Genomic DNA, 20,437 nt, shown 5'->3' with positions numbered 1-20,437 from the left:
ACTAATAAACAATCCTCGTGACGGATTATCATCGAGACCCTCCAATGTATTTAGAAATGTGGTCCGAAAATCTAAAATTAAAAAGAAACGATTACTATGAAAGATAAAATTAAATAAAAAAAACTATATATATCAAATAATTGAAACAATACAGTATAGTAAAAGTTGAAATAATAGTAGTAATTAATTTGGATTACCCCTTATGATTTGTAATTGGTTGGTTGTGCAGTTCTGAAGTTTTTTCAAAATTTGAAGTGCAATTTTTCCATCCTTCCTCATCTGGCTGATTTGGATGTATGAAATTGGCTAGCTGAAAACGTTTAAATCATGCATAAAAAATATCAATATATTTTTAGACAGTACTTAATATCTGTTACTCAATCCTAAAACAGAATCACATAAACATCATAGTTTAATTGCATACTTTGGTTTAAAAATTCCAATGGGGTATCAAATTGAGAAAAAGAAGAACACCAATAAAGTGCAGACTACCTAATATACAAGCGGAAACCGAACAAATAAAATATTTAAAATTTGGAGTAGTATATAATACTCCCTCCGTCCACAAACAATAGATCATTTTTGCTATTTTGGGACATCCACAAAAAATAGATCACTTTCTTAAAATGGAAAGTTTATCGCTTATATTTTTTCCACTTTTTCTTCCCTCTCTCATACTTTACTCACTTTTTCTCCCTATCTCTCTTACTTAACTAATTTTTCTTCTCATCTCTCTTACTTTACCAATTCTACATTAAAACTCGTGTCATACACAAAGTGATCTATTTTTTATGGACGGAGGGAATATTCTTTTTATTTTTATTTTCCCATAACACATTTCTATATTGTTATAAATCATTGTAAAATAACTTACTTGATATGTATCAAAGTCAAAATTCACTACGAACAATGGTGTCTGGATATCGTCCACCACATTTTCTGGAAAAAAACACTAAGATGTTTTTTGACACCCAAGTATTAGTCATGTTTCAAATGTTATGATGACAGAGAAATAAATTCTCTGTATATATATATACAACGCTTACCAATCCTGCACCTAGTCTCTGTGTGCAAGACTTTGGTAAATAGTCAGCTAATTCCTGAAAAAAATGTTCATAAAATCCGTTAATATAGATGAAACTCTAAAACAGTATTCATGCTGATAATTAAAATTTATATGTAGATGCATACAAGTATTTGTATATAATTGTGACATAAAATATAATTTTTACATGAAGGGTTACAATGCGGACAGAATAGTCTGTGGCCCGAGCTCCGAGATTTATCCTATAATCCCAACACAAAATGTTAAAAAAACACTTGTATTCAAGTTTAATTACATTAATTAAGTATTCATTGAATCTTACGCTCGTATGAAGAAGCCGGAGTCTGTGTAGCATTTGACTCGGCAAGCATTGGGGAGATAAGATCGGAAACGGTCACAATTTAACATTGTTGCCAACCTACCAGCCGAGTCTCCAGCGAGTAAAGCCTGTAGGAACAATCTCTTTAAGTGATGAAGATAAAACCACAATAAGTATGAGTAATAGTAACTAATTTTAGTAAAAATCATACATTAGCAGCATTTGCCATGCCTTTGGTAGCCATGAGTTCTTCAATTGCAGAGGTGAAGATTCTCCTACCTCTGATGTAGAGTTTCGTTTCCTATGCATAGAAAAAAATTTGATTACAAATCTTACTATGTAATGAAAATAAAAGGCTTTTTAAAAAAAAAATAAAGATTAGACAAAACACACACTAGTACTATTTATTATGTTTTCAAGTTATGAAAATTGTACTAATTCTATTTAATTTGTAGAAGACATACCGGATTGATGAAATCGATATCTGCCATAAACGATGCACCATCACGGTATAGGATTAAAACATTATTCCAGTTGTAAAAGTCTGAAACAAATCAGTTAATCATATGATATATCTCTTTTAAGATAAAAAATTTCTTGACGCAAATATGAAAACATATAAGAAATTGTTTTCCTGTATAAAAAGGTTTAAAGTAAACCAAGCATGAAGGTTTGTACAAAACAGCAAACATAAAAGATGAGAGCAAATAACAACATGATAACTCAAAGATAAACATATAAGATGTTTTATGATAATTAAACCTCATATAACACTTAACAAGATAAAAGTCAATCAATTGATTAATAGTTTAAGATAAACATATAAGATGATCTATGATAATTTTCAGTGTAGTAAAATAATACTACCTGGATTAATAGTTTTATTTGCCCTTAGGATAGGCAATGAAAATCCTTTAGGCCCTGCATTTATGTTGGATCCTAATGGGTCCTTGGATCGTTGGAGGCAATTATCCACTGTGTCACACCATGCTCCACTCCACCCTAATTAAAATTCCAAATTCTAATTAACAGGAATGATCAAACAACACTAAATATCATATAAACAATGCTAAAAATAAAAATAATGCTAAAAATAAAAATAAATGTGATTATTTTTTATGGATGGACAAGTATAAGTACTAACCAGAAGAAAAACAATCCAATTATCAACTCCATCATCGAATCCCGGAGAAAAATAATATGTTCTCGGGCTTCCATCTAAGCAAACTAGTGAAATTAAAAATTGTCTGAGAAAATTATGAGTTTAAAATGTTGATAATTAATGAAAAATTATACTTACGAGCCCCCTTTGCTGCAGCATCAGTGATGAAAGCAACACTGAGTAATGGGTTATTAATAGCTTGAGATTTGATCAACGTGAATAGAAAGAACACTATCCCCAACCATGGTATAGCCTTGATTTTGTTGTGAGTATTCATCCTTCATGAAAAGAAATAAAAGAAAAAACAAAGGTTGCATTAATTTCTCTTGTTAATCTTAATTAATGAGAAATAGCTACAAAAATACAAAATCATGTCAGTCACCAAATCTATGCTACACTGCAATCCATATTTTGGACCACACTGCAGATCATCAAGATCCAATGGCCCAGAATCAATCAGCATACCCAATATCCATGTCAATTTTATTTCTCTTATTATCCAATAATTTAATGTTTCACTTTTACCATTGCACACCATATTAAGTTTTTAAAATTACAATTAAGATTTAATTTTATCCAAAAATTAAAGGGTGAGGAGAGAGGGAAATTGCAGCCATTTTACACAATTAAAATTGTTTAAATAATAAAAGAGGACACAAAAAACTTACTTAGCTTCTTTTTAAAATTGTCCATTTTGAAATTTGGATTAGGACTAATTTTTTTCTAATCCAAACCGATTTAAAAATACCCCATAAATTTTGAATAAAATTTAATCCAAGCATAACAATTCATCCAAAAAAGTATTGTTGTGATATACTCGTATTCAGTTTCAAACCGATTAGGTTCATGAGGCTCACATGGACACTACGATTAGGCAACACAAAACCATAAAATCCTAACCTAATATCATATTTACTCAAAATGAAAGTAGTATTCTATGTTATCAACGTTCAATCAATTATTTTACTACTAGTTTGACAATTAAACGATTTAAATCCTTTAAAAATCATCAAAACAAAATTCCCTCTTTTGAGAAGAAGAAGATGTGAGTGAGCAAAGATTTTGACTAGTTTGAAAAAAAAACCTCTAAGATGAAGAATTCAGATAAAATGCCAACACCTATACATGCCATGGAAATTAATGAAAAAGTTAAAATAAAATAAAAATAAAATAACACAACACAAATGTTGGAATAATTGAGTAAACAATTACATAAAGCTCTCTATGATGATTAACCGAGAACGACGGAGAAGGAGCATAAACTGTAGAGCGGAAGCGTACCTTGATCCATCTAGAATTGAATGGTGGAATTGCTTTGCAGCGGCTATGGATCTTCCAAACAATCAGAGACGTCCTTCACAATAGTCTGCCGAGAGAACACAGAGATATTCTTGAACGTGTCTGGGGACCATAACCCTAGCTTATATTTATATTAAATATAAACCCTTTTATTTTCTATTCAGTCTCTCATCAAATAGAAAATCACTTTATGGTATCTACACTTATTTCCATAACAATTAAATACACTTTAACCCAAACTTTAATCTTTATTGGATCACTTTAATTGGGCAACTGGAAGATAGTCATACACATTAAATTAGTCATGTGGAAGCCCAAAGTTCTAACAATCTCCCACTTGGGCAACACATGACACCAAATAAATGTGTACAAACCGAATGAGCGCTCAAAAGTGCTATCACATAGTGTATTTCCGAACAATCTTATCATCAACCATATCGACATAGGACTAAAGGGGCAGTCACCATATTTTTTCATGATTAAACCCATCAGTAATCACATATGCAAATATAATCAACAACAGATCAATTATGGAGTGTAGCATGGAAATTTCATGCAAGGTGATCATACATGCCTATTTCCAACTGGTCCTCCCAAAGTGAGATCAAACCAAAAATAATGGACAAAACATAATACTTTATTTCTGCATAGAATAACATGAGTTTTATAACTAAATGTTCAAAACACAATATAGAGCAATGAGCAAAACTACTCCCACTGAACAGAAGTATCCTTAAACAACATAACACCCATTTGAGCTACATGCCCATGAAAGACCTTGGGTGATAGTCCCTTAATGATTGGATTTGTAATAATCAAATCCATTCCCTTATGCTCTATATGTATTTGTCCATTCCAAACCCTTTATTTAACAACCAGGAAGCTCCTGTTGTTTTAGAACATAATACTGCAGAGTTATTGTCACAACATAACTTAAGTGGTCTTTCAATACCTTATAATATGTAGCCTAGTGACAAAATTTCACAGTCATATTCATTAACTAGATGCCCCAAAACAAGTTACGAATTTTGTTGTCATGGCAAAAGTAGCTACAAGTGTTTGTGTAGGGATCATATCACTCGGAATTCGCTAATTACCGGGACCTCTTTATTGATTGATCTCTGAGATGGCTAATCTCAGAAGTTACAAGCCAAGTACAAACGGTGATACAAGATTACAAGTAATCTAACCCACAGAGATATCTAACTATTACAGGTATCGAACCCTAATTGGAACCCTAACTATTCCAAGATTTCGACCAATCTAGAATCCAAGTCCTTGCCCAATTAGTACCTGCACACTCAAGTAGATAGATCAGCAAATCAACACAAGATCCTTTCGGATCTAAGTAACAAGAAACAAAAGCAACCAAGACAGAACAGTAAGGATATGGCTCAGGTCACAACAGTGACTACACCAGGCCAAGGACCTCCCCACACGCTTCTACCACAAGTCACACGATGAGAAACCTTTGAATACTAGGTCAGAAAACCCTAGCCACACCGAATATCACCCTGACTATCAGAGCACCTCACAATCACCAAGAACTCACAAGATCCTCCCAAGCTCTTACTTCTGTAATCGCCAAACTTCACCAGATTCTAAACCTAAGTAAGAATCCTTCCACCACTCTAATGGAAACCGAGAAAGTCTCCAAACTCAAGATCTAAACCGATAGAACCAGCTAAAACAAGGATCAATCGGTGTATGCCAAAGATCAGAGGAGTTCACCGGCGAAGTCGCCTGAAAACCAGAGAGAGAAAAGAAGAGAGAAGGCAGAGAGTTCTGGAGTGAGAGAGAGAAGTCGAAATTATGGCAAGTGAGAGGTCAGCCTCTCACTTAACAAACACAACACAGATCAAACGGCCACAAAGCTGGATCCGGGTGAAAGCTCCACGTGGCAAGCATCGGTGTAGCCTAGGTAAGTAATGGATCAAGCCGGGTTGGGCCATCTCCACTCAAACATTGGGCCACAACATTTAATCAATTGGGTCAAGCCCAATACTTGACTAAATACATAAGGTCCAATTAAAGTAGACCACCAATATTTCAACAGTTTGCTCAGCACTTCTCCACGAAATGGCTCTACAGCCAACAGACACACGTAACCTAAAATGGATCTTTTACTGTATTAGCATCTAACAAAATCAGAATCAAAATGCCTAAAGATCTCTCCAAATGATCTGATTTTCTGTATGCGAGCATGTAATGCTTAGTTCTCTATAAATATCTCATAACCCGTTTTGTTGCTTCCTAATGATCCATATCGGGTTATTGAAATATCTGCCCAACATATAAACAATTAAAATCAAATTGGGTCTAATACACACTTGAGCACACATTAGGCTCCCAATCACCGAAGCATAGGAACCTTCTGCATTTTCTAAATCTCAAGATTTATCTTAGGGCATTGAATGAGACTAGGTTTGTCTGCTTTAGTCATAAGGGTATTTCTTTACTTGCAATTATGCATCTCAAATACTTTAGGCACCTTTTCACTATATCCCTTCTGTGACAATCGTAAATTATTTCTTTCGATTCCAAATACAAAAGAAGATGCATTTGCTCCCACTGAACTTGTGATACACACAACCATCAATAGCATTCTTTCTGAATCCAAATGAAAGAACTACTTCATAAAATTTGTGGTACCATTGACGAGAGTCTTAATTGAGGTTGTTGAGATTGACTTTAAATGATATCATCCGCATGAGATTGAATGTTTACAACAATATTATCTTGAGGTTCTTAATATGCTTCTTCTTCAGTGATAGTAATTGATACCTGATCATTGTCAGAAGCAGTAGCAGGTATGTATACAGACACCTCCTCAAAAGTAATGTTCCTTAACACATTCTTCCCCCCAAACTCAACATCCTCAAGGAATACTATATTTCTCGTCCCAAAAAATTAGTTCCTTTTGTGGGATCATAAAATTTAAAAACCCCTAAATTTTTCTTGAAGACCAAAGTGAAAATATATGCTACAGCCTTTAATGCCGCTCCCTAAAGCAAATGCGACAAGGAAGAATGATAAATCATACTCCTTCACATATCTTTAAGATTTTTATTTCGTCTTTTAGGTACACCACTCATGCTAGGCGATCCTGGCATGGCGTACAAAAAGACGATCCCACACTCTTCAAAGTAGAAGGCAAAAGGTCTTTGACATTGTTCACCTGAGCAGTCATTTATGTCATAGTATTCGCCACCACGGTTAGATTTGACTTTCTTAATGCCTTTGTTGAGTTGGAGCTCAACATCAGCCCTGAATATTTTGAACTTGTCTAAACCCTCAGACTTTTAATAAATTAAATGTAGGTGCCCAAAACAAGAACATTCGTTTGTGAATGATATAAAATATTGTTGATCATTCCAAGAAACCGAAGTGAATGAACCACAAATGTCCATATATATCAATTCTAAAATGTATAGCTCTATTTCTTAAGTTTGGTCTGCTTTCCTTCGATACATTAAACACACAAATCAAGTTCTGAAAAGATAAGTGTATTCAGTACAACATATGATACAAGTCTCACAATCCTTTATTTTGAGATACAACCAAAACACTTGTGTCATAAATTAACCAAATTCTAATTATTTAATTTGCTTAGTCCCTTTTAATTCAACATGTAAAGCTTTTGAATATGAAGTAACATAATTGAGCATACAAAGATTGTTATATGCACTTAAGGAAACAGTGCCCACAAGACTAGAATTATTTGAAGGAAGAACTTTACTATTTCTGAATGAACAAGAGAAACCAAATTTGTCCAAAGCAGAAATAGAAATCAAATTTTGTCTAAAAGACAGTACAATAAAGTATCCTTCAAAGACAGAATAATTCCAGTCTTTAAAAACAATCTACAATGCTCAATAGTCTCTACTTCCACCGATTTGTCATGTCCCACATACATGTATCTTTCACCATCAATTGACTTTCGGTAGTTCAGACAACCTTGCACTGATAACCTTATGTGAGTAGTAGCACCAGAATCTACCCACTAAATATCATTAGGGACTAAATCCAAATTAACTTTAGAACAAACCAAAACAAGAATTGTAACTTCCTTTGCTCGCCATGCGTGATATTTACAATTCTTCTTCTTCTTCTTTTTATATCCATGTTTACCACAAAAGAAACCACTATCATTATCTTTATGTTATTTCTTTTGTGATGAACCATTATTCATAGTAGCATTCTCAATACACTCTCTTAATGCCCTTTCACTTTATTTCTTGAGATACTGACCAGATATGCAATGCCAAATTCACAAGCAAGTCTTTAAAATTCAAGCTTTAGTGAAGCAACGTGAGACATTTGCATAATGTGCTCCCTTATGTTGCCCTTGCCCTTATACTTTATTGAGATCAAGCATGCTTGTCTCAGCCATAATGTTTTTCACAAAACATTCCTTAATTATTTATTTATTTTTTATTTTTTATTTTTGGCAAGACATTCACTGGTCATAGTGATATACTTAGATGCAGTGCCTAGAAAGGCTTCTGGAATGCTACACCCTAGAAAAGCTTCTGGGATGCTACACCTAATGATCAATAGACTTACTTCGAGTATTCCTACTTCTCATAGTTTCTCCTTTGATAAGAAGCACTATAGTCCGTAGGAGAACTAGGTTGCTCAATCCTTAGCGCGTAATCTAGATCCATGCAACCCAGAGCAATCAAAATATAATCTTTGCAATCCTTAAAATTTGACCCATTCAACACTGACATATTGTTCATGTTGGAAGAAACTGCAAAAGCAGACATCACAATTGAATAGAGAACAAAACCAAATTAATTGTCATGCTCACGTCCTAAAATTCAAATAAAATGGTAGCATCTCGAGGTACCGGCACAACATTCAAATTATGTCTGTGGACAGTAATATGAACTTGCAAATGGTAACCTTTTGCAGTAATCAAACACTGACAATAAGATCATGTCAAGTAATGTCCACCTGTGGGCATCACATTTACTCACTCGAAAACTGGATAATCATCACGTATTTATCACCACATATATGTGTGTATCTTGTGCCAAATATTAATCTTCCTGTGGGCCGACTAATATCCGCATTAAAATACACACACACACTTACCGTCCTAACATTCGCAGTAAAAAAGTCTAGACAAGAGAGGTTACTGTTGCAACGTCTTATTTCGACTAATCTATTTTGAACATTAGTAAAACATATTGAGGTACCGAGTACAACATTCACAATAAGTCATTTGACAGTAATGTGAATTTGTAAGTGGTAGACTCTTTGCAGTGATCAAACACTAACAATAAGATCATGTCAAGCAGTGTCCACCTGTGGGCATCGCACATTACTTACACGAAAACTGAATAATTGCCACGTATTTATCACCATAGGTATGTGTGTATCTCGTGCCAAATATTAATCTTCCTGTGGGCCGACTAATATCCGCATTAAAATACACACATCAACAAAAGGAACATGAGATGCACCAAAATTATTGAATTAAAAATTTTAAAACTAAATATAAATGCCTGCAAGCAAGTCGTTGTTAACTGTCTGGAATATAGTGGCTAGCCAACGAGTCACTGGGTTCGCATACCTTGCGAACTCAGCAAGTCGCTAAATTCTGACGGCCCACCCTATAACTCCCCAGCAAATCGCAAATTGTTGACTCCTAATGGGATTCCATATATTTTTTCCGAATCCGATTTTCACTAATGTCGACAAAATATCCGAATTTTGATGTTCCCCAAGATCATAACCAATGAACATAAACAGCTAACAGCCAAAATCAACATCAAAATAACCAAATAAATCCACAAAATACTAAACTTAAAATTTATGGATTCACATTACAAGCAAGAATATAAACCTTACTCACCCACCATAAATTTACATTTACAAAATTTTACAGAGGCTGAATCTACCAAACACGTAACCATGAATTCTCAATTTAAAATTTATGGATTCACATTACAAGCAAGAATATAAACCTTACTCACCCACCATAAATTTACATTTACAAAATTTTACAGAGGCTGAATCTACCAAACACGTAACCATGAATTCTCAATTCACAATTAAGATACTCAATTCATCAACCGAAAACAATTGTAGGTAAACCACAATCCAAAACTTAATTTACGAGATGTGGTACAGAACACAAACTTGAATTGATATCTCAATAAAAGTAACTTTGCTTACAAAAAAGAAACGAAATGCCATAACAAAACATTCATCACACCATCTCGATAATCACGCATAAAACATGAATTCAAAAATCAATTCATCTATTCTATATAAGAATTATGAATTCTGAAAAACAACTATTTAATCATTGCTAAGAAAGCATACCATATATCGATAAAGAAATTTCCTTATTTAACCAACATGAATTCATTAATCGAAGGAAATTCAAGGCATACGCGTAATCAACCAAATAATACTCACCGAAGAAACTTGAATTCAATTCTAAATAATCAAGCAATATCCAGATATGCGTACGAAAGCGTTAATCCACAACATTGCACACTAAGATCGAACCAAATTATGAAACAAAAGGGCGATTCATCGCCTTCCACAAAAATTAATAAGAAACCCTAATATCAAGAAATTTAATTTCTTGAAATCCAAATATAATTGAGAACAGAAAACCCTAATTCTCCTTTTCCAATTCTCAGAGAATCATCAATAACCTGACTCTGATACCACTTGTTGGAATAATTGAGTGAACAATTACATAAAGCTCTCTATGATGATTAACCGAGAACGACGGAGAAGGAGCATAAACTGTAGAGCGGAAGCGTACCTTGATCCATCTAGAATTGAATGGTGGAATTGCTTTGCAGCGGCTATGGATCTTCCAAACGATCAGAGACGTCCTTCACAATAGTCTGCCGAGAGAACACAGAGATATTGAACGTGTCTGGGGACCATAACCCTAGCTTATATTTATATTAAATATAAACCCTTTTATTTTCTATTCAGTCTCTCATCAAATAGAAAATCACTTTATGGTATCTACACTTATTTCCATAACAATAAATACACTTTAACCCAAACTTTAATCTTTATTGGATCACTTTAATTGGGCAACTGAAAAATAGCCATACACATTAAATTAGTCACGTGGAAGCCCAAATTTCTAACAACAAAAGCAAGGAAATTACCTGTGATTGATCTTCCACCGAAAAAGAGCACTGCATTCCATGAAAACAGACATTATAATTAGTTTATGAATCCAAAAATAGTGTAATAATGGAAAAAGCATGAGAATTTACAGGCAAGTGAAGGCAGAAGGGAGAAAGGCGGAGTGTGGCAGTTTAGCTCTTGAGGTGGACTATATATTTATACACTACCTATATCATATGTATTATATAATGCAATAAAAATCACATAATTTTTTAATATGCATGAAAAATAGCAATAAAGGAAAAAATACAAACACGTACTGTAACTCCAACACGTACCGACTTTATTAAATTCTTTCTATTTCTAGTTCTTATTTGACCAATACTTACTTTTTCAATCCTCAAAATATGCGTACACCAATCACACCATGTGTTATGAAATTGAAAATATTTGGTAAATATTACTCCCTTCATTCCTGAAAATTTGTCATTTATTTCTATTTTCATTTGTCTCTAAAAATTTGTCACCTTTCACTTTTTTCATTATTGGTAGTAGACCCATATTCCACCAACTCATTCTCACTCACATTTTAATATAGAACTAATATATATATATAAGTAAGACCTACATGCCACTAACTTTTTCAAACCACTTTCTACTACATTTCTTAAAACCCGTGTCGGATCAAATGTTGACAAATTATGGGGAATCGGAGGGAGTATATCTTAACTTCTGCAAAATGGAAAAACACATCATACATGGCATGGCACCTTCGAAGTCAGGTCAAGACTCAAGACTATGGAAAAATAAATAAAGTTTGGCAACATATAAGGTGTCGAGGCTTATTAGGTATATTCATGAAACAATGTAACAAAAATGAAGGGCATGCAAATGAATAAAAACAGACATAACAGTAGTAATTAGTGTACATAAACTGAAGAATGCAATGCAAATTATGCTATATTGCCAGTTGAATGAAAATATAATTACAAAAATAATTGACACTTTCTTAAAAACTACTTTATTTCAAATACATTAGTCCAAGAACAAAACACATATAATTCCATTGACACGAAATTTTGAATACAGAGGCTAGACTGCATAAGGAATTTCAAATTGATCATCAACAAGATGTCTTAAATAACAAGAGAATTAATAGCTAGAGAATTCAATGTTTATATGCCATGAACCTAAGAAAATTTCATCATGTGCATTTTATTAGACACTATACGTGTTTGCTATCAATAGTGTGTCGAGCTCATTTATGTTATTTAATACTTCTAATATCAATTTAGGTCCAAATTAATTAACATCATTGATTAAGTTAAGTAGACACTCCGGGTCTATGCCATATATAATTGCAATAAACACCTCTCTTTCTAATGTATCGGGTATGTCGTATGTGCATGTCAGTATCACCGAAAAAATAATTAAAAAAATTTTATCTAAAAAGCATAGGAATTACTTATTTGATTAATATGACTCTTACCTAATTGTAGGATTTTAATTACTGCTATCAAAATAGGACACACACAAATAAAGTGAATGAAAAAAACAGTCTTCTTATTTTAGGCCTTTACCCTACGGAATATGATTATATGTACGGAATATGATTATATGAAGTAATTTGAATTTAGAGTATATCTATGAATCATTTTGAAATATTTACATATGTTAATTCGTGGGAATATTTTTCCAATCTATTATCTATGCATACATACAAAAGAAAAAAATATATAAAAGGTGCATTTAAGTCTTTACTATAATTTCAATTCTAAGTGTAATTTCACTTTCTAGAAGGTACATAAGTGGGTATCACTTTCTAGTGTAATTTCAATTCTATTGGAGTATGTATAGTATCTTGTAATTTTTCTGACAATATTTATTCTGATTTAGAATTTTAAATTTAATTTTTTTTACCATTGGTCTCTTCTACTAGTAGTGTAATTTCAATTATATTGAGTAGTACTATTTGGTAGATCGTTGTATAGTTTGTTGTGATTTTTCTGACAATATTTATCCTGGTTTAGAATTTTAAAATTAATTTTTTTTTACCAATGGTCTCTTCTACTAATAGTGTAATTTCAATTCTATTGAGTAGTACTATTTGGTAGATCGTTGTTTAGTTTCTTGTGATTTTTCTGACAATATTTATTATGATTAAGAAATTTAATATTATTTTTTTTTATCAATGATCTTTTCTACTCTGTGTGTGCCATGCGAAGATGTTAGACTATTTACCATGTCACTAAAGTCCGTTGTTGTAAAATCGGACCCGGTTTGACTAGTGGTTCGTCTACGAATCAGAAGTTGTCGATTATAACGTGAGAAATGAATACGAAGAACACAAAATAAGAGAGAAGAGCAAATTGTAGATGATTTATAACAGGAGAAGATGAGAAATGGGAATAAAAAATGGAGTGAAAAAATAAAAGAGAAGACTACATCTATGGATATGAAGTAGAACATTTGTATGCAAAACTAAAAGGTCTAGGTGTAGTACTGTTGATTTTCTTGTACTTTACAGTTTCATTGTAAAATCACATGAATTAAGTTTGTAGTGTTCTGCAATAATGTTACGATAATAAGCAAATAAAGTAAAAAAGAAAAACCCCTATAGGAAATAAGCAATAAAGTTTGGTATAAATTGTTTGAAGTTTGCATAAACAACACAAAAGGTTGCATCCTGTGTTTTGTTTAATACATTCCGTCATATGTGTTTGAACTCTGATAGTCTCAACTTACATGACATACAAAAGTGAAACAATAATGAAAAAACTTTTATACCAACACGAAACAATGATGAATTATTTTCCACATACTCTCTGAGTTAACGACATTCAAACAAAGATAGCGGAATATACTAAAATGAAAAACGGATAAATCAATTTGAAATTCAGTATAACAAACTTCCTCCCACTTTAACTTTTTTTCCCATGTTTCTATACGTTAATTTAAACACATCACACATGGCATGGCACCTTTGAAGTCAGGTCAAGACTATGGAAAAATGAAATTATAAAATTGTATCCTTAATAACTTTCACCTGGGTGAAGAAGAAAATCAAATAAGTTTAGATAGATCGTTTAAGTATTAAGAAAAATGATATTTACTTGTCTCATCATGCCATAGCAAGTAGTAAAACTTAAAGATCCTAATTCTTTCAACATGAAATTAGGTGTCGAGGGGAAAATGAAAATATAAAATTGTAATAATCCATGCTGCCTTCGTCTTGCTACATGTAATTTCTGCAACAGCTCAATTCAATGCCCACGTAAACAGGTAATGTCGCCAAATTTCTTTTCTTCCTTTTTTTTGTTTTTTGTTTTTAAATATGTTTGTTTGATCTATAAATATTTATTAAGCTTGTTATAATATACTCCCTCCGTCCCAGATAATTTGGGACACTTTGATCCGACACGGATTTTAAGAAATCTAATGGAACGTAAGTTGAAAAAGTTGGTGGGATGTGGATCCTACTTTTAAAGTATTAGTTTTATAATTATAATAAAATGTGAGTAAGAATGAGTTAGTGGAATACGGGGTCCACTACCAAAAATGATAAAAGTGAAATGGGACAAATTATGTGGGATAACCCGAAATGGAGTACTGAATCAAATTATCTGGGACGGAGGGAGCAGATCAAACCAATCGATTAAAGTACAATGGACCCAATCTTAGATAAAACAGGCCCAGTAACAAAACTAAATCCAAGACCATATTACTTTAATCAATTATTCAATATCACTTGGCCCAAACAGAGAGTAAGTATTTAACCCAACTTCTTTACAAAAGTTCTAACATTACAATGTGGCGTATTGAAAATCACTTAGAGTTTCAACAATATCACAATATTACAAAGATATGCCTAATTCCCACAACACGTGTGAAAATTGAGCATCATATAAAAATGATAAAAAAATCACAATCCAAAGACATGCCTAATTCCCACAATTTGAAACTCAAGTTTTGATGGAGCCAACCAAAGTTTGTGATTTTTAAAATAGCAAGTAAACCCGTATTAATAATAGTTTGAAAACGGATGAATTTGTACCACACAACACGAACTTGAAGATGATCATCTCCCAAACTATCAAAAACGGATGAATTTGTACCACACGACACGTACTTGAAGACGATCATCTCCCAAACTATGCCGATCCTTTCGAATCATACTGGCCGAGCTCAATAGAGCATTGTTCTGCCCATCCAATTTAATCAAATCGCGTGATGCAACTTGTCCAAATATTATTGTGTGAAATAGGTCAAGTCCATCAAACATTTTAAATATTTCAATTCAAGCTACTATTACAAAATGGATGCTGTGTTTTGTAAAGATATCAATATTCACTTGAAATCAAATCATCCAATGCTTCAATTCATTCGATATGTACTCCATATTTTGTTACAAAATTCCTAAAATATTCTCTTATTGCTTCAATTTCGGCAACCACTCAACCATGTTGCGCAATCATTCTATCTCACCAATGATATTCTCTTATCTGATGTGAGGAAATTTCGTTCACCAGTTTAAATATTAAATCAATAACAAATATCTCATATATCTTATGACCATTCAACCATGTTGTAATGTAACTCACCTTAAATAATACTCTCTCCGTTCCGCTTTAGCAGTTCCATTGGCTTTTCTGTCATGTTTTTGTAAAAATGATGAAAAATAGTTAAAGATGAGAAATGGTAAATTAAGAAAAAAAATAATATAGAGAATAGTCTTATCTACATTCTTGTCTCTCTTGCTTTACCATTTCTCCACTTTAATTATTTTTTACTCCCTCCGCCCCGCTTTTGGAGTCCGGTCGATCAATTTTGGGCGTCCCGCTTTAGGAGTCCCGGTTGAGATAAATTAATAAAAAATGTCTACAAAGTGTTAAAAGTATTAAAAGTGGGTCCCAACATCCACTACAACTAGTAAAAAATTGTTAAAAGTGGGTTCCAACATCCACTACAACATTTATTTATTGGACACTCAATTAAAAGTGGGTCCCAACATCCACTACAATATTTATTTATACACATTCAAACACTTTTTTCTTAAAACATGTGCCCGATTCAACCAGGACTCCTAAAGCGGGATGGAGGGAGTATCATTTTTACAAAAAGAGAGCAGAAAAGTCAATGGGGCTGCTAAAGCGGGACAGAGGGAGTAGTAGTAATTTATATTGTAAGTGCCCCTTTAGTCAGTGACGGAACCAGAAAATCAAATAAGCCGGGGCTGAATTTTTTTTTTAAATAATAATATTATTAAATTTTACATGTATTGTCTTTACAACTTTTACAACATACTACTACTGTTTTCGACAAGTCGCCATATATTGAAACAGCAGAAGAATAGTCTCATTTCTAATTTTTCATGAAAATATTTCTCTCAATGTGTACAACTATGAGAACAACTAAAATATCATTCATCTATTCGTATTTCATTCTATCACATATATGTCTTAATAAGTAGAATTGCTACTATTATTTGAAGCACTTGCAGCTAATCATTCCTAAGTTTTTTTGGAAAAATACGGATGCATAGCTATAATGTACTACTAAATTTACTAACTACAGCTTGCACAATAAAAATAATTTTATACTAATTCTAGTTTCACCAAACTACCAAGTGGGCCAAATCCAATTACCAAATAAATTAAGACGAATTGAGGAAAACAAAATTAAGGAACATGAGATGAACTACTGCCATTAATAAGATAATTTTATGTGATAAAATTAATTTTATAATTTTACAAAATAGTCAACATTTACATACCTTAATCGGCAACGGAGCACAGCTTTAAAACTCCGGCAGCAGGCAAGCGTGCTCTCCTGACCAGGCATGAACTTGTGAGGAGCAATTTTGTAACTCCAGCCGTGATTAATGATTTGGCAATTGGGCTAATTATATAAGAGCATCATTAGTTAATTATGTCAAAAAGCCCAAATTAAAAAGTAGCCCAATAAATAGCCCAAAATTAAGAAGCCCTAGTCTTTGTCTTCTTCTTAATTCAAATTTCAATTCCAGAACATGTGGAGTTGGAGACTTGGAGTGCAGGGCTCGCTCTGGGGCGGAGTCTGGTGCCAGCGTCAGTGCCATTAGTTATATACTAGTGGCATGCTCGTGCGATACACACGGCTCATTTTATTTTCTTCATAGGATTTAGTACTGTAAAATAATTTTATGAAATGACAAATAAAATAATACTTACATAATATTCTACGTACATGTTGAGATTTATGGCCTGAAAATGGATCGAACTAGCGATCTCTTTGGGATAAGTCGCGCTTTTTAGCTCCAACGGCTATAATGGAGTTAGTTGATCTAACTGACTTGATCGACGGCCGAGATAAAAGGGATTTGTCAAGATCGATCTGAGCCATAGATCTCGAGATTGAACTAATCCGATTAAAGGCCAAAATATAAAAACAAATTGATGAAATCAAACATGTCCTTACAAGATTAAATTGATCTAGAGTAAAGGCCAAAATTGGTCCTGAACATATGGTCATTTTACCTTTTTGGTCCTAAACAATATCTTTTGGATTTTTTGGTCCTGCACATATGGAAATTTGATCATTTTGGTCCTCCGTCAACATTTCCGTTAAAAACTAACGGTCAATGGGTTTAACCCCGAGTTTGACCAGTTAAAGCTGTAATTTTGATTACTTACTCCATAATTATATTGTTGATTATTTTAATAAATTACTATCATTTAAATATGGTAATTTAATAATTTAATAAACCCACGCGCCTCCTTCGCTGTTGTGCCGACGATTGAGTTCCAGCCGCACCACCGCCACCACTCGCCCCTCTCCGCAGCGGCTCCAACCCTAACAATTCCCCGTCTCCGCCGCCGATCTCCTCCTACTACCCCTCCGCACCCTCAGCCACGACCTCTCCGCGCCGCCCTCCGACGTCAGCCACCACACCCCAATCTCCTCCTCCTCCTTCTACAGCGCCCCCACCCACTGGCGGAGCCAGGTGAGAGCAAGGGGGTACGACTGTAGCCCCAAATTTTTCTGCTATTAGGTTATTATTGAGAAGTAAATTTAACAAATCACATTGTTTGTCTAGCGGTAGATGAGCGGCTTCTAAAAGTGTGGACCCGAGATCGATTCCTCTCCACGTAGCTTTTAAATGTTACTTTCTTTTTTGAGTAAAGTCCAAAATTGGTCCTAAACATATGGTCATTTTATCTTTTTGGTCTTAAACATTATCTTTTGGATTTTTTGGTCCTGCACATATGGAAATTTGATTATTTTGGTCCTCTGTCAATAGTTCCGTTAAAAACTAACGGTCAACGGTGATTTTGACCAAATTAAACTCTTAATTCTGATTTTTAAGTAACTAATTATTCTCCTAATTAATCTCCAAATTATATGGAGTTGGATACAATAATGACAACAGAAAATCCAATATGAATTAGTTCATCATAAATCCAATAATTCATGAATCGCAATTAGCTTCACAAATTAAGAAGAATTAGTTCGTCATAGCCATAATCTAGAATGCCACATCAGCTTCCCCCAATTTAAAAAAATTAAGATGAGTAAACCCTGGGGGGAGGAAGACGATTCAGGCTCGGCGAGAAATTCGACTGCAGATTTGGCCATAATGGTGGCGAATTCGTGCAAGCTGAGGATGTCGTCTGTCCGACGAGCTCAGCGGCGGTGATGTAACCGCTGCCGTCGTGGTCGAAGGAGCGGAAGAGCTCGATGAGCTGGTCCTGGTTGAGAAGCACCTCCTCGTTGATGTCGGGGAGGATTGCGCCGACGAGCTCGTCGAATTCGATGGAGTCGTTGTGGTTGGCGTCCATGTTGGCGAGGAGAGAGTGGATCTGGTCGCCGGAGGGCTTGAGGCCGAGCGAGCGGAGGAGGGCGGCCATCTCCAGCTGCGTGAGGCTGCCGTCGTGGTCTATGTCGAACCGGGCGAAGATGTCCCTCAGCTGGTTTAGCTGATTGGATTCCATCTTAGCCATTGTCAGGCTGCGGATTTCTGCCATATACCATTGTCGAATTGGAAGAAGACCTAACTTCTGCGTGCAGCCTGCTTTGGTTTAGGAGATTAATTAGTGACTTAAAAATCAGAATTAAGAGTTTAATTTGGTCAAAATAGCCATTGACCGTTAGTTTTTAACGGAATTATTGACGGAGGACCAAAATGATCAAATTTTCATATGTGCAGGACCAAAAAATCCAAAAGATAAAGTTTAGGACCAAAAAGGTAAAATTGTCATATGTTTAGGACCAATTTTGGCCTTCAGTCTTCTTTTTTATTATTCTATTTTATATTTACGTTTGATTACTCCTCTCCGCATCCTTTCTTTGGGGTAGCTTTTAAATGTTACTACTTTATTTTTTATTATTCCCTCCATCCCGGATAATTCGGGTCACTTTGACCGGGCACGGGTTTTAAGAATTGTAATGAAAAGTGAGTTGAAAAAGTTAGTAGAATGTGGGTCCTACCTTTATATATTAGTTTTATAATAAAATGTGAGTAGGAATGAGTTAGTGGAATATGGGGTCCACTACCAAAAATGGTAAAAGTGAAGTGGGACAAATTATGTGGGACGGACCGAAATGGAAAACTGGGATGAATTATCTGGGACAGAGGGAGTATTTGTTTACCGATCTTATGTAGGTGTAGTTTCTTAATTTCATTATTTTATTTTATGCTTGATTTTAGGTAGCTTTTAAATGTTACTATTTCTTTTTATCATTCTATTTTATATTTTAGATATTAGGGTAGTTTTTTAATGTTATTATTCTATTTTATGTAAATTTTAGGTGGCTTTTAAATGTTACTATTTCTTTTTTATTATTCTATTTTAGATATTAGGTGGTTGCAATTTACTTTAATAAACGTTTTAATACTTGAAATGAATTCAAAATATTCAATTTTCTGTTCCATTTTTATACCAAATAGTTTAAATTTTTTATGATTATGTGACTTTAAACTTGAACATTAATTTTTTAGATATATTATTTTTAATATTATTTAATTCTTAATACAGTATGTATATATTTTGTTATAAAATTCGCACCCCGTATTTTAAAAGTCTGGATCCGCCACTGCCCCCACCAGCCCCACTGCTGCCATCCCCTTCCTTTGGGAATCCACCCCCGGCACCCCCAAATCCAACTACGGCGACGCCGATCAAGACCTCGACAACGCCAACTTCGCCTTCGACTTCAGTGGCCACCTCTCCTCTGCCCCCTCCCCGCCGATGAGCTCTTCCACGCCGGCAAAATCAAGCCCCTCAAACCCCCTCCCCGCCACCTCAACTCCCCCACCAAATCCTACCCCAAATCCCCACGCTCGCCGCGGAAGAACATATTCACCCCCCGCCACAAATCCAGAGACGACGTGGACCCCTTAGCCACTGCAATCGATCACACCACCAAACAAACCACCGCCGCCGACAGAAGAGGGAGTAAGTAATTTATTAAAAGTTTAATTTAGTCAAAATCGGGATTAAACTGTTGACCGTTAGTTTTA

General features: G+C 34.2%; 1 protein-coding gene and 1 pseudogene across 1 annotated transcript; both read right to left on the bottom strand.

The window, feature by feature from the left end:
- Window positions 1-377: 377 nt before the first annotated feature.
- On the bottom strand, window positions 378-2,989 carry LOC125199502 (pectin acetylesterase 11-like). The gene is made up of 11 exons (XM_089065259.1): window positions 2,892-2,989; window positions 2,665-2,804; window positions 2,505-2,591; window positions 2,232-2,366; window positions 1,829-1,908; window positions 1,576-1,665; window positions 1,368-1,492; window positions 1,233-1,287; window positions 1,047-1,100; window positions 875-952; window positions 378-383 (listed from the first exon to the last, which is right to left on the bottom strand). The coding sequence occupies exons 1-11, from the start codon at window positions 2,987-2,989 to the stop codon at window positions 378-380; spliced, it is 948 nt and encodes a 315-aa protein (XP_088921385.1).
- A 5,413-nt stretch (window positions 2,990-8,402) lies between these two features.
- Window positions 8,403-18,941, bottom strand: LOC125199498 (putative calcium-binding protein CML16 pseudogene; annotated as a pseudogene).
- Between the last annotated feature and the right edge of the window lie 1,496 nt (window positions 18,942-20,437).

This window comes from Salvia hispanica, chromosome 2 (assembly GCF_029641045.1).
Source record: "Salvia hispanica isolate PSC_SH4W2 chromosome 2, Shi_PSC_v1, whole genome shotgun sequence".
Lineage (NCBI taxonomy): Eukaryota > Viridiplantae > Streptophyta > Magnoliopsida > Lamiales > Lamiaceae > Salvia > Salvia hispanica.
The sequence above is the reverse complement of the archived record's forward strand: the minus strand, read 5'-3'. Positions and strand labels throughout refer to the sequence as shown.